The sequence below is a fragment of the Polypterus senegalus genome, chromosome 3, assembly GCF_016835505.1.
Source record: "Polypterus senegalus isolate Bchr_013 chromosome 3, ASM1683550v1, whole genome shotgun sequence".
Lineage (NCBI taxonomy): Eukaryota > Metazoa > Chordata > Cladistia > Polypteriformes > Polypteridae > Polypterus > Polypterus senegalus.
The window spans coordinates 45,651,089-45,666,899 of NC_053156.1; the positions used below are offsets into that span (position 1 = coordinate 45,651,089).

The following is a 15,811-nucleotide window of genomic DNA, read 5'->3' on the forward strand; positions in this document are numbered from 1 at the left end:
AATGGATTCACCTCTTGTTGGTTGACCCGACTTTTGCTGGCAGCATCATTTTCCTCCTTCAGTCTTTTAATTAGAGCACTCTTCTCGGACTCGTTCTTTTTCCAGCTCTCCACAACACTGGCTAGAGTCTAAGAGACAAAGAACATTTAAAATAAGAATAAAAGGTAATAGGATTCCAAACAGCAAGATTACTAGAAAATATATTAAGATAAAACTCCTAAATTTGTATGACCTGAAAACAAATTAAAAGAACTGCAAAAAAAAAAAAGGGATTGACTCACTTTGTCTAGCTGTTCAATCATAATGTTTTTTTTCCTGTCAGCAGAAATAGCAACGGCTAACTGTTGTTGGAGTTCAAGAATTTTGTTCTGTAGAGTCTGAATTTGTCTCTCACAATGCTAAAGATAAAAAAAAGATTCTGTTAATTAAAAAAAATCTCTCTATAGGAATATAAAATGCAACATGGTGGAACTAAGCATCTGCATAGTTGATAAATCATCTTAATGCAGCAAATGAAATAAAATTAAGGGAAATTGATGTATGTTTATTCTTTATTGGTCACTGAAGCAGTTCTTTATAAGAATGTAGAAAAAAAAAAGTTTTTTAAACTTAGTGCTATAGATTGGTTATAATGCATCAATATCAACTTTAAAATTAATTGTTTTGTGATCAAAATTTATTGTTGGAGTATCCAATGTTAACCAAAAACACAGAAAAATAACTTTCAAAGGTTTTAATGTGAATAAATACACATTAACAGTTGTGCAATTGTATTAACATGCCTAATCAAATCAATGAAGCAGTTGTGACTAGGCTTTTCAAAATAAGCTATATCATAAAGAGCTGTCCTATAAATAACATTAAAAAAGTAAATAAACATACTTGAAAATAAATAAGTGCATAAAGTACAACATCACAAAGGTGAACATGCCAAAACAAGAAATATAAACTCCAATTAGTTATTTATAAAAAATATATCAAAGTAAAAATATGGCGTTTCAATATGGATTTCAACATTTACATGAAAAGAGAAATGAGCAAGAGACTGGAGGGGGTAGGTGTACCAAGAGAGTGATTGTGAAACAAATTAATATACTTTTACCATCACAGCACTGGACATAAATCAAATTTAGGAGTACAGTAGCCACATTTTTCGCTCCATCTATTATAATGCTTGTAGATTGAGATTCAAGGTTAACCAAAATTTTTCATTTATTTTATAGTGAAGTTTTTACGTGCAGCTAAAAATTGTAGCTTATGATGCTGAAGAATACTGTTGTAAAAGAAAACCAATTGAAAAGAAAAAAAGGGCAATGTAAAATATTCAATCTTCCACTTTCTACTAATTTCTCCAGTAGAAAAAAAGGAAAGATCCTTGAAAAAATGTTTTTACTTACAACACAAAATAGACTATATACTGTAAATGTAAACCTTTTAAAGCATTATAAAGTTAAAACCAAGATACTTCAAAGCAAAACAGCAAACTTAGGTTCATGTCCCAATAACGAAATAGGTCTTTATATTTGAGAGTAAAAGTAATATGTGTTCTTTGCTATACTCTGCATGAAGCTTCAGTGTTTTTCAGGGAATCTGGTATAACAGCAAAGTCCAATAAGTAAGAGGATTAGGAAGGGAGATTGGCCTGCTAAATACAGCAGTCTTCAAGAGAAAAATCAAGATCCTTCAAGCAGCTTACAGACATGTGAGCCCCTCAGGACTTCACCATCTTGGACAAGGTCACTCAGCAACAAGCACGGCACGTGGAGTCCAGACAATTCAAACAGGGATACACGAAACAAGTAATCATTGCAAAAGACAGGAAAAATGCATTCCAATCAACCTCTTTCTTGAAAACTCAACAATCAGAAAGACAAGAACAAATAAGGTGAATTACAAGTTTTTCCTTCCAAACATACAGTATGCATATCTTTAAAGTGACCTGCATACTTCTGAGAAAACCTGCCAACAACTGAAGGTACACTTACACATAAATTCCTCTCTCCAGTAGCCTCCTAGATTTTGGACTTTCACATCCAATATCCAATTTCCAATATGCTAAAGGAACTGCTTTTCTTTTGCAAAAGAGTTAGCAATTTAGTAATAGCAGATGACAGACAGGGATTGGAGTAAACACACATATGTTTACATATGTTGGGCAATAAGAGTACAAATCTGTTGTATTACCTGTTGCCTAATTTCTCCTGGCAAAAAAAAAAAAATCTGTCAAAACAGACCCAGAGTGAAAATCTTGATACTGTTACGTGTAGATATTTCACACAAAACTCATTAACTCAGTAAGTGGTTATGCCACCATTAGTACTAATAAGTACAAATACATATTTTGTACAGCTTCCAATAGCTTCAATACCAAGGTAGAATTTTAACCCATTCCTTACTGCAGAAATTCTTTAAATATATGGAGAAGACAAAGAGTTAAAATTTCAGATCCTGCCAAAACATCTTAACGCCATTAAGGCCTTGGCTTTAACTAGGCCATTCCAAAACAGTACATTTGTACTCCTTATTTAGTTATTCTAATGTAGACTTGCTAATGCGTTTCTGATCAATATCTCTCTGCATGATTTCCACTAGGCTTAATAAAAACCATCATTTTAAAACTGCATTTTGTGTTTACTTGAGTTATATTTGACTAATGGTTAAATGTGTTTGATGATCAGAAACATTTTGTGTGACAAACATGCAAAAGAATAAGAAATCAGGAAGCGGGCAAATAGTTTTTCACACCACTGTATATATATATATGTATATATATATGTGTATATATATATATATATATATATATATATATATATATATATATATATATATATATATATATATATACATATATATATATATATATATATATATATATATATATATATATATATATATATATATATATATATATATATATATATATATATATATATATATATATATACACATACATACACACACATACATACATATACACATACATATATACATACATATACATATATACATACATACACACACACACACACACATATATATACATACATACAGTGGGTACAGAAAAGAATCACCCCCTTTGAAATATTCCCATTTTTTTGCTTTACAGCCTTAAATGAAAACACACACGAAAAATATTTCTTCCCAGCTTTACTTACTCAATGCAACCTACTGTATAACATCCAAGCGAAAGATATCACAGCTACAGTTCAGAAAAATTATTAAAAAAAATCAAAAACAAGACATACTGAGATTAATAAAGGATCACTCCCCAATGTCAATATTTTGTTGAACCACCTTTTGCTTTAAATTATAGCCTTGAGTCTGTTGGGAAACTTCTCTATCAGCTTTGTACATCTAGATTGAGCAATATTTGGCCACTCTTCTTTACAGAACTATTCAAGTTTGGTCAAATTGGACGGTGAGTGTTGGTGGACTGCTATTTTCAAATCTTTCCACAGATTTTCAATGGGATTTACATCTGGGCTCTGACTGGGCCACACGAGGACATTCACCTTTTTATCCTTCAGCCACTGTGTGGTCAATTTTGCTGTGAGCTTCAGGTCATTGTCCTGTTGAAAGGTGAAGATTCTGCCCATTTTCAACTTTCTGGCAGAGGGTAGCAGGTTTTCCACAAGAATTTGATGGTATTTTGCCCTATCCATTTTTTCCTTCTACCCTAACGAGAGTCCCAGGCCCTGCGGCAGAGAAATGATGCTGCCACCTCCATGCTTTACTGTATGTATGGTGTGTTGGGGATGGTGAACTGCATTGGTTTTCCTCCAGGTGTACTGTTTGGTATTAAGGCCAAGCAGTTTAATTTCGGTCTCATCCGACCATAAGACCTTTTTCCACTTGGCATCAGAATCTTCAAGGTGCATTCTGGCAAAGCTCAAAGAAGTCTTAATGTGGCCTTTCTTGAGAAGTGGCTTTTTCCTTGCGACCCTCCCAAACAAGACACAATTGTGGAGCGCTTGTGAAATTGTTGTCACATGCACACAATGACCACTCTTTGCCATAAAATCCAGTCAAAGTGGCCACTGGCCTCTTGGTAGCCTCTCTTTCCAGTTTCCTCCTTGCTCTTTCGTCCAGTTTGGAGGGACGCCAGGATCCAGGGAGGGTCCAAGTAGTACCAAACACTTGCCACTTCTTTATTATGGACTTTACTGTGCTCCTTGGGACTGATAAAGTCTTTTTGTATCCATCTCCTGCCTTATGTCTGTCCACAACTCTAACACTGAGATCTTTTGAAAGTGGCTTGCTACCCATAGTCAGTTGTTTGCTGGCAGTTGCACTACCAAGCAAGGGAATGCTTCAGGAACAGCTGATTAAAATTGATCACAGGTGGAAGCCAGTAACCATGGTCTGCAATTGAAATGGTGGTCACTTGATTGAGTTTATAAATATTGTTTAGGAGGGGGGTGATCCTTTATTAATCTCAGTATTCCTTGTTTTTTATTTTTTTTAATTCTTCTGAACTGTAGCTGTGAATTTGTTGAATATGTATGCAAGTCGGAACAGGTAGATTATTTTAATAAATGCTATTGTTGAACAACTGTAACCAAGTGCTCTGCCAATGAATGATGGAGTTTCACCTCTCTCTGACCTTTTTATTATTTCTACTTTATTTTCAATGGTGTTGGCTTTTCTGTTCTTTACTGTATCACCAGCACTTGCATCAGATTTGTGTTTCAGAGACATTCCTGAAGGGTGAAGACAAAAGGTTAAGATGAGCTCTTCTGCACAGCACTGTACACGCTATCACAGCAGGAAGGCACCCGTCGTCAACACGTCTGATGTACTGACAAGAGACAACTTCCTGCAATGTGCATAACAGTACAAGCAGGCTTGCTATTGAGAATGAAAGGCGGCGAGGGGCGGTTCACTAACAGCCCCACCACACAGTCACCTATACTACAGTATGCTGCCTGCAGCGTCCGCCCACTGAGAACGAACATGGTGCAGCCAAAGGTGGGTAGTGAATCGCTCACCACTGCCGCCATTCAATAGGCAGCCACCCTACAATGCTATCCCCCGCCGCCCCGTTCAGCCACAACCAGGTCACTGCTTGCAGCATTACCAGCGAGAATGAACGGGCCAACCGTGTGTGGTGGTTGGGAAGTGAAACAAACCCCCGCTCCATCCAGTCAAAAGCAGTAGCTGCGGCGGCGTAGTGGGCGGGCAGCGAAATGCCCCATCAAGTACAATAGCTGTGGCCCCGGTGACTATGGACCACGGGTCACTGCTTGCCGCTGGGAGCCACCGGAGGGACACTACACTGTGCGAGCAGCGAAATCACCCCCCTCCAGCCACCTCTTGCAGCGTCCCCAGTCTGAAGATGACAGAGCGGCAGTTACTGAGGCGCATGCGTCGCAGCTGCGGCCCTGTTCGTAAGTCGTAGGTTGGATGTCTGTAACCTGGGAACTACCTGTGTGTATGTTATATATATATATATATATATATATATATATACATACATACATACATATTCATATACATACAGTGGAACCTCGGTTTGCGAGTAACTTAGTTTACTGAGTGTTTTGCAAGACGAGCTAAAATTTTTAATAAATTTTGACTTGATAAACGAGCGAGGTCTTGCAATACGAGTAGTATGGATTTGCTTTGTCTGTTGAGTGTCATGTGATCACAACTGAGCTGATGGTTCTTCTCACGTTTGCGGATGTGTGTGTGTGTGTCTCTGCTACAGCGCTGGGAGACTGCGATTGCTTTGAGACGCTCTTCCGCATGTCGTCACGTTGGGTGGAATCCGACAAGAGTTTAGAAACTCACTCACACCAGCCATAATTCTATTCTAAGGTAAAGTGCAGGTAAATTTTTTTTTTATGTATTATTACTTTATATTTTGTATTAATCATTTCTATATGAATAGCTTTGGGTTGTGGAACGAATCATCTGAGTTTCCATTATTTCTTATGAGGAAATTCACTTTGGATATACGAGTGCTTTGGACTTCGTGCACGCTTCCAGAACAAATTATGCTTGCAAACCAAGGTTCCACTGTTTGTGTGTGTATGTATATATATATATATATATATATATATTTTAGGGCTGTTCGATATAACGATATATATCGGATGACAATATGAAAGCGTCTATCGCTGCACATTACGCTATCGTTTGTTTACGTGGTGTCGCAAAATAAACTGTTTACGGCAATATTTTTTTCATTGTTTTGATGGCCACCACGTGGATGCAGACACACTAGCATGGCTGATGAAGACGAGGCAACACCAGGTAGCTCCACACAGAAGGACCTTGTTCCTAAGCGAGGGCTACCTCTGTAGTATGGAGATGGTTTGGATTTGAAGAGTCTGACACGGACCAGAAAACGGTACTGTGCAAATTATGCTGCAAACCGATCGCTACCACAGACTCCAACACGACAAACCTCTTCTACCACCTCCCAAAAAGCACGTGGCGAGCATGCAGAGAGTTTACAACTGAGAGGCAGGCCACGAGGATATTACAGTTGTAAAGGTACTATTTAAACAAGCGTGTTAAAAGCTTGGAAGATTAATTGCTACCAAAACAATTTGCTTAAGGCATAATTTTCCCTGCAGCGTTTGCTGTCAGCGTTAATCTTGTTAAAATTACGTTTACGCCACAACTGCATTAACACGGCAAATCTCCATTAACGAGTTACTGCGGATCGCCCCATGCTTGGGGCTGGACGGCATCAACACGTTAGCGCCGTCCAGTCCCACGCACGGGGCGATCAGCTGTAACTCATTAACGGAGATTTGCCACACTACGATGTGCAAATTAACATTTTACTAGAATGTAGCCTAAAAATATTATATTTAATATTATATATACAGTATAATATATTTTTGTCGTAAGCCTTATTACTGCTACAGTTTGAAGTACAATGTTTACATTTGGTTTTGACAGTTAATGTTAGACTTGTATTTATTTTGTTTAAAGGGTTTATTGGCCTTATATAGTTTAGTTGTTAGTGCTTTGATCCTTTTATATTTAATATATGTTGTGAGAGTTATTGCTGCTACAGTTCACATTTTGTTTATGTCAGGCATTTTATATAGCAGTATTTTATATTGGGCCTTTAGTAATTTGTTTTTGAAAAGTGTTTTATATTTGATACATTAACATTTTATGTTTACATTCTAAGTCAAACATTTGCTCAAATGTTCTAAATAAAAGAACAGAAATAATTACAAGTTGAGTACTTCTCATTTTTGATTTTTTTAATTTAAATGAAAAAAAAAAGGAGTGGTGATTAAATAAACTATTCACTGAATACAAAGAAAATGTACTATATCGTGATATCGGGATATGAAATGAAATATCGGGATATAAGATTTTGGTCATATCGCACAGCCCTAATATATACAAATATATACATACACAGTGGGTACGGAAAGTATTCAGACCCCCTTCAATTTTTCACTCTTTGTTATATTGCAGCTATTTGCTAAAATCATTTAAATTAAAATTTTTCCTCATTAATGTACACACAGCACCCCATATTGACAGACAAAAAAAAAGAATTTTTTAAATTGTTGCAGATTTATTAAAAAAGAAAAACTAAAATATCACATGGTCCTAAGTATTCAGACCCTTTGCTGTGACACTCATATATTTAACTCAGGTGCTTTCCATTTCTTCTGATCATCCTTGAGATCACCTTCATTTGAGTCCAGCTGTGTTTGATTATACTGATTGGACTTGATTAGGAAAGCCACACACCTGTCTATATAAGACCTTACAGCTCACAATGCATGTCAGAGCAAATGAGAATCATGAGGTCAAAGGAACTGCCTGAAGAGCTCAGAGACAGAATTGTGGCAAGGCACAGATCTGGCCATGGTTACAAAAAAAATTCTGCTGCACTCAAGGTTCCCAAGAGCACAGTGGCCTCCATAATCCTTAAATGGAAGACGTTTGGGACGACCAGAACCCTTCCTAGAGCTGGCCATCTGGCCAAGCTGAGTTACTGGGGTAGAAGAGCCTTGGTGAGAGAGGTAAAGAAGAACCCAAAGATCACTTTGGCTGAGCTCCAGAGATGCAGTCAGGAGATGGGAGAAAGTTGTAGAAAGTCAACCATCACTGCAGCCCTCCACCAGTCAGGGCGGAAGCCTCTCCTCAGTGCAAGACACAGGACAGCCCGCATGGACTATGCTAAAAGACACCTGAAGGACTCCAAGATGGTGAGAAATAAGATTCTCTGGTCTGAGAACACCAAGATAGAACTTTTTGGCCTTAATTCTAAGCGGTATGTGTGGAGACAACCAGGCACTGCTCATCACTTGTCCAATACAGTCCCCACAGTGAAGCATGACGGTGGCAGCATCATGCTGTGGGGGTGTTTTTCAGCTGCAGGGACAGGACGACTGGTTGCAATAGAGGGAAAGATGAATGCGGCCAAGTACAGGGATATCCTGGACAAAAACCTTCTCCAGAGTGCTAAGGACCTCAGACTGGGCCGAAGGTTTACCTTCCAACAAGACAATGACCCTAAGCACACAGCTAAAATAACGAAGGAGTGGCTTCACAACAACTCTGTGACTGTTCTTGAATGGCCCGGCCAGAACCCTGACTTAAACCCAATTGAGCATCTCTGGAGAAACCTAAAAATGGCTGTCCACCAACGTTTGCCATCCAACCTGACAGAACTGGAGAGGATCTGCAAGGAGGAATGGCAGAGGATCCCCAAATCCAGGTGTGCAAAACTTGCATCTTTCCCAAGAAGACTCATGGCTGTATTAGCTCAAAAGGGTGTTTCTACTAAATACTGAGCAAAGGGTCTGAATACTTAGTACCATGTGATATTTCAGTTTTTCTTTTTTAATAAATCTGCAACATTTTCAAAAATTCTTTTTTTTGTCTGTCAAAATGGGGTGCTGTGTGTACATTAATGAGGGAAAAAATTAATTTAAATGATTTTAGCAAATGGCTGCAATATAACAAAGAGTGAAAAATTGAAGGGGGTCTGATATACAGTGGAACCTTGGTATACGTCCTTAATTCATTCCAGACCCTTTGACTTATACCAAACAGGACGTATACCAAACACATTTTTCCCATAGGAAATAATGGGAAAATGATTAATCTGTTCCCATGAAAAAAAAAAAATTCTATTGTTATTGGCATATTATACATTGATGGGGTAGTATAAAATAATTTAAACACTGCTTAATACTAAAATACATAAATTCTAAAGAAATTAGATGAAATAAATGAAAATTTTACCTCACTTTACTTTTTAATAACATCTTTGTTTTTCACTATCGTAGATACCGTGTTCTCGCAAACGGTATGCAACAGCCATGTCCCGGATACGCATGCCACCTTCCTACTTTTCAACAATCAATTCCATTTACATGAAAAAAAAAAACCACAAAATCATGTAGTGACGATGCAGGTTTGCTGTATGCTCCCATCTGCTGCCGGGGAGCCCTTGAACCCTACACCGTCGGTAATGTGACTCACTGTTAACCGTATCGGTAAAGCAAGGGGATGGTGAAAAAGTGCGAAGTGCTTTTATTAAAACAATTAACAAAACAAGGTGTTCAAATTAAAGTGCAGTCTCCAAAGTTCCAATAAATAATCCATAAAATCAGAAGTGAAACGTGGAGGTTAAAAACAATAGAAAAAAGTCTTCTTAAAAACAACGAAGTTAAAATAGAGCAGGAAGCACTCTTTAAAAATAAAAAGACGGGCAATTACTTTTTCACACAGGGCCATGTAGGTTTGGATTTTTTTCTCCCTAAATAATAAAAAACCATCATTTAAAAACTGCATTTTGTGTTTACTTGTGTTATATTTGACTAATGGTTAAATGTGTTTGATGATCAGAAACATTTTGTGTGACAAAAATGCAAAAGAATATGAAATCAGGAAGGGGGGAAATAGTTTTTCACACCACTGTATATATGTGTTTAAAATGAATTCACAATAAACTACTTACTCAGAATGTAATATATCTTAACAGCAGCTGCCACTGTATTTTAAATATTACTAGAGGCAGATATCAGCAAAAATTGTTCTATTAAATTTTCACTGCTTCTTTAAGAATAAAACAAGTGTCTGATGTATACTTTTGCCATGACATTTCTATTTGACATGTGGAAAATTTTCTGAAAATATTTTTAACGATAGGTTCACTGACTGAAGAAGCAGCTTATCGGATCATCAGCAATATTGCACAACAGCAATGGAAACCCTGAACAAGATGGGCCACTGTATACAATGTTGTAAAAAATAAAATAAAGGAATTGAAGCATTACGCACATTCAAATCTGTTAATCGAAGAGTCACTGGCAGGATGGCTGATAGAACTTTTCTTATGGATGATACTGCAGTTGTGACCTGCTGGCCTGGCTACTTTGAGTAGTTGTTTAAACAACTGGCTAGGACTTTGGATATCTCTGGGTCCAAGGTTTTTGAGGCTTATCCTCCAATTAGTTGTGAACCACCCAGTCTCACTGAGATTGCACAGGTGGTGAACCAACTGAGGGTAGGGAAGGCTACCGGGATCTGTGGTATCCGGGGTGAACTTCTCCAGGCTTGTGGTAAGGCTGCCCTCCTGGCACTGCAAGCAATCTTCCCAACTGGCTGAAAAGCTGGACTTGTTGTCCCTATCTGGAAAGGGAAGGGTGATTGCCTGGATTGCAGCAATAACAGGGGGATAACACTGCTCTCAGTGCCAGGTAAGGTCCTTGCTAGGGTCATCCTCAATAGGAACCATGATCGCTTGCTCAATTACCAGCGACCACAGCAGTCGGGTTTTACACTCATGACAGTCTACCATCAACCGTGTCCTGGCACTGAGGGTTCTCATAAATAGTTTCTTAGACATAGTTTCTTTGCAGCCTTTGTCAATTTTTATAAAATGTTCAACTCAGTTGATTCAGCTGCCTTGTGAAACATCTTGAGACACAGGATCCACTCAAGGTTGCTGGATATCATTCTGATGATGCTGTGATCTTTAGAGAATCAATGGAGGCTCTGATCAGGGCTCTCAAGAGACTGAGCAAAGAGTGCGAGTGTCCTTGATAAAAACCAAGACTCATTCCGTTAATGACCTCTTAGGCACAGCCATCAGCAGTGTGTCTATCTGCAAAGAGAGTGTTGACCTTGTCTACAGGTTTATTTACCTCGGCAGTGAAATTCACGTCTCTGGTGACTCTTCCTATTAAGTCAACAGACGGATTAGGATGAGGTCTCTGGAAAGGCATGTGTAGTGCTCCCGATATCTATGCAAAAGGACGAAGGTCCAAGTCTTTACAGACCTGGTGCTTCCCGTCTTTATATATGGTTGAAGGACATGGACTTGAGAGGAGAACTAGAGAGGAGAACTAGACTCCTTCAGTACTTTGTCTTTTTTTTCGGAGAATCCATGGGTACATGGGTTTCACTTTGTATCGAATTAGCGGTTGCTCATGGAGTCCTGAATGAGGCAGATTACATGCATTGTGAGGAAGAGTCAGTTACGGCACTACAGCCATGTGGTGCAATTCCCCAAGGGTGATTCAGCTTTCAGACTCCTCACTGTTAAGGACCGAGTGCCTAGACCAGGCGAAGGGGATCCCACATAACAAATGGCTGTGGCAGATAGAGGGTAATTTCTAGAGGGTGGGCCTAGACCGTGTGTCTGCCTGGGAGATTGCCAACCAGAATCCCAAGCTGTTTTGTCATGTGGTGAGTGCGACAACACGCTGTACCACTGCATTTTCCCAAACCTGACCTGACCTTCACATTAGCCAGGAATTGATAATTATGAAATCAGAAAGTTGCCCATTTTTGTACAGAGGAGAGAAAGTTGTTATTTAAGTGTTTTTTCCCCCCTCACAGAGAAATGCAAAGTCAGCCTGATCCACCCATTGTCTTGACCAGGAAACAGGTAAGCAAATGGCAGAAGAATATTTATTTATTTATGGGTGAGGGAAAAAAAAGCATGTGACACAATTTATTTGGAATAGAAAGGCAAAAAATTATGAAAGACCTAGCTTCTCTCTTCCAACCTAGTACACTTTGGGTGCAACATGGCTTTAAAAATCCATTTCCTACACTCTCATTTAAACTTTTTCCTTCTGATAACATGGAAGTGGTCTCTTATGTACATGAGGAGAGGTTCCTACAGAACATCACTCAAACATGTCTCACTGTGTGAGACACAGTGGAAAGTGGAGAGAGTTCAACTTAGGAGGCAACTGTTGGCCATTGCACGGTTAAACACCTTCAGAAGAGGGAAAAAAAAAAACTACCACCAAATGAATACTTTTTGTTTGTTATGAATATATGTACAATAATTACATTTGTAATTTATATTTGTTTAAGTCTAATTAAAAAAATACTTTGTTTTCTCTAAAATTCTGTTTTTTTCATTATAAATCTTCACCTCTTAAATAATGGATGTGACAGAGAAATAAAGTCAAAGATTTGGATTTTGCACCCTCACATCTATACATTTGAAAGTTTTGATGGGAGCAAAATAATTTTTTTTACAAACCAGTGTTATGCAGGTCACAACTGGCATGCATGGAAATGCAGGAAATTACCTCCAAGAAAGAATAGGCATACATGAGAGAAAAAAAAAAAACATTACCATATGGTAATATTTAATTTAGCATTTTAAGCCACATATACATCAAAAATGCAGATAGAATAATTTAAATGTTATTATACCTACATACCAAGCAATAACAAAAGATGTTTGCAGAATAAGTTAAATTGATTTTATTGTTGTATAGTTGTTTAATCGTGGATTAAAGTGGCATAGAACACTTGTGCAGGTTTGTATCCATAATGCAGTAACAGAAATAACCATACCTTTAATCAATAGACAGCCAATGGCAATGTAAGGATGAACCAATATGCTGTAATATGTTTTAATTGTAAGCAGTTCTTCTATTGTGCACTGACTAAAGGTATGTCTAGATGTGCATGATAAAGTAAATCACACTGTTTCCAGGCTGAAACTAAAACAAGTTACTTTTAAGTGCTAAATTGTACAACAGCCACTTATACTCATCAAGACACAACTAATCTGAACTTCTAATAAATGTTTTGATAGTTCATTATCCATTTGAACTAGTGCAGTTGTTCTGCTAAGAAAAATGTGGGGGAAAAAAAAAATTTGGTCTCTTTTCCTCTCTACTGATTCGCCAAAATAAATGAGCCAATAGAGCTGTGTGCATATGGTCATGTGGGTTTGATTTAAAGCTTTCTTAGTCAAAGCTTGTTACATCATTTCACTGTAGCTAATCAGTACTGTGTAATTCTAATCGGCTTTAATTAAATCCCAGGGTCACATGACTCCATTAACAATATTACTCCTGCCCTAGAGCAACGGTCAAACTGGTTAATTCAGGGTTGTGGAGGTAAGTATCTCATAATCCAGCCAAATCAGATATTACAATATGGCTATAGAATGATGCACTCTCTGGTCAGTGGAAAGCCAAGACAGAAAAGCAATGCAACCCAAGTGAAAGTTTCGTAATTAACCATATAGTGTGAGCAAATCAACAGTATATTGTAAAATAAGTATATGTACAGTCTGATTATTTAATATTGACAAGGTATTTTGGTACCTAAACAATGGAACCCACTGCCATCTATCTTTAGTAAATAAGCATTCCAATTAATTGTGCTTATCTACCACAGAAACCCAAAACCAATGTGGACAGGAATCAGAACATGATAAACAAACCTTTATTACTTAGATTATTTTCTCCATATGTCCCACTGACTTTGATGTAAAAAAGACAAAACAGTTCTGTGCTAAAATAAACATACAGTGTATGATTGGACTGTAAATATTTTTTATTAAATAAAAAAATAAAAAAAAAACCACACACCTTACGCCTTGTCCTTTCTTTTTCAATTGTGTCCTTAAATATCTGAATCTCTGCAGGAACAGCAGAGCATTGAAAACGCATTCGAGAATATCGAGGGAAGAGATCTTCTAGGCCATTTACTGTCAAAGGTGGAAAAATATCTGGCATTGGCTTAGCACTGAAATAAAAATGTAATAAATTCAGTCACTACATTGTATTTTATAATTTCATTTTGAACACTATCCCAAGAGATTTTGCATGTACACTTTACCTACAGCTATGACCCTGAAACACAGTAGTTCAGCTTCCTAAAAAATACATTATTTATCTTTAAGCTTTAAGAAATATAAATATGTAGATAACATTCCAATGAACTGCTTCTTATGGGAAACAATGTATACTGAACAAAAACAAACGTTTGAGGTTAGGGAAGTATCAATATTAAAGGGAGTTTTTTAATAAACAAATTAATTAACAAAATTGTTGCCTAGATAGTGATAAAATCTTATTATAAAATTAATATATATATATATTTTATTTATTGTGTGTATGTGTGTGTAGGGCTTGGGCTCATATATACTGTTCCCATGAACTATAGTTAGATAATTTTCAATGGTTTAACTTCAGTCCAATTCAGTCAAAGCATGAAATGAGTAGGCATGCACCTAGTACTATGTATAATTAAAAGCTTCCTTCAAATGAAACAAAATATCATAAACCAAATTACCATTGTTTATTAATCATCTGCAGAATATGACAACATACAGGAATTGTACTACAGAATGCAAGGTAATAAACTAAGGATGTAAACATGCTTTCCTTAAAAAAGATGACTGAATAAACCTAACACTTACTTCAGCAAAGCACCAGTGCTGTCACTATCAAAAGAATCATCATCCTTTTTCTCTTCAGTCACAGCTGTATGCAAAGATGCAGAAGCTAAGCCATGAGAGTCCCCTACAGTTTGAAAAAGGAACAATTACTTAAGCACATGTGTATGTTAATACTGACTGACACTTAATCAAAATGAAGAGAAAAAAATAATTTAAAAAAATAAATAAATAAATAAATTCATACAAACAATTAACTTTAAGTTGGTGATGCTCATACAAATCCAACAGCCCAGAAAAAAGCACCACACCCAGACAAACATCAAACATTAAGGTCTACAGCTGGACAAAAGGACTGGACATAAGTTACACTGAAGTGTGTGATACCAGATGCTAAGCAAGTGAAAATACATAAGTTAGTAAGGGTGTTGTGCTACTCTGGAAGACATTCAAAGAGAAGTGCACATTCAGTAGTAGCAGCAACCGATGCACTAAATGCATTCTGAGAGTTACAACACTTTGACTTTTAAGGGAATTTCTATAGTAATGACAGGAAGCATTTACACATACTATGCAAGGAGATGCAGATAAAAGATTGAACTTTATTTGTCCCATGAGGAAATCTAGCTTTTTACAGAAGCTTCTAAATAAATAAATACATAAATAGGCAAATACATATACATACACACACACCCTTAAATCCGAACACACAACAGAATGACTCTAAAGGAAGAAAATTAAGAAGAAAAGTTCTGACGTGGCTGTTGGTATAAAGGACTCCCAGAAGTGTTTCTTGACATACATCTGCTGAATAATTTGTTGACTGAAAGTACTCATTTTTAGCGTATCAGAGAAAGGATGTACAGCATTGTTCATAAAGGCACTAAGTTTGTTTTAATTCTCTCCTTTGCTACATCTAGGGGGTTCATAGCATGTCCCATTACTGAGATGTATGATATGTAAGTGAGGGTAATACAAGTATAACATGGAACAAAGCTTGAAATTAAAGACTAAACTAATAATACAGTGAATATGTGAGTAAGGAAGACCAGTAAACAAGTATGAGAAAGAAGTGGTCTGGATACAAGTTTTTTAGGCGAGTAGAAACTAGGAATACACCAATACCATGTTAAGACAGCTAAAACCAAGTATGCAGTGTAC

The 15,811-nt window shown here is 37.1% G+C and overlaps 1 protein-coding gene across 2 annotated transcripts in view; it reads right to left on the minus strand.

Moving 5' to 3' along the window:
* cntrob (centrobin, centrosomal BRCA2 interacting protein) overlaps window positions 1-15,811 on the minus strand; it is a 101,060-nt gene that overhangs the window by 48,962 nt on the left and 36,287 nt on the right. For both annotated transcript variants that reach the window (XM_039747096.1, XM_039747097.1), the window contains exons 4-7: window positions 14,675-14,777; window positions 13,842-13,998; window positions 282-398; window positions 12-128 (exon numbers count right to left, since the gene is read on the minus strand). In XM_039747096.1, coding sequence (XP_039603030.1) covers window positions 12-128; window positions 282-398; window positions 13,842-13,998; window positions 14,675-14,777 — 494 coding nt within the window. The remainder of the gene's footprint in view (window positions 1-11; window positions 129-281; window positions 399-13,841; window positions 13,999-14,674; window positions 14,778-15,811) is intronic.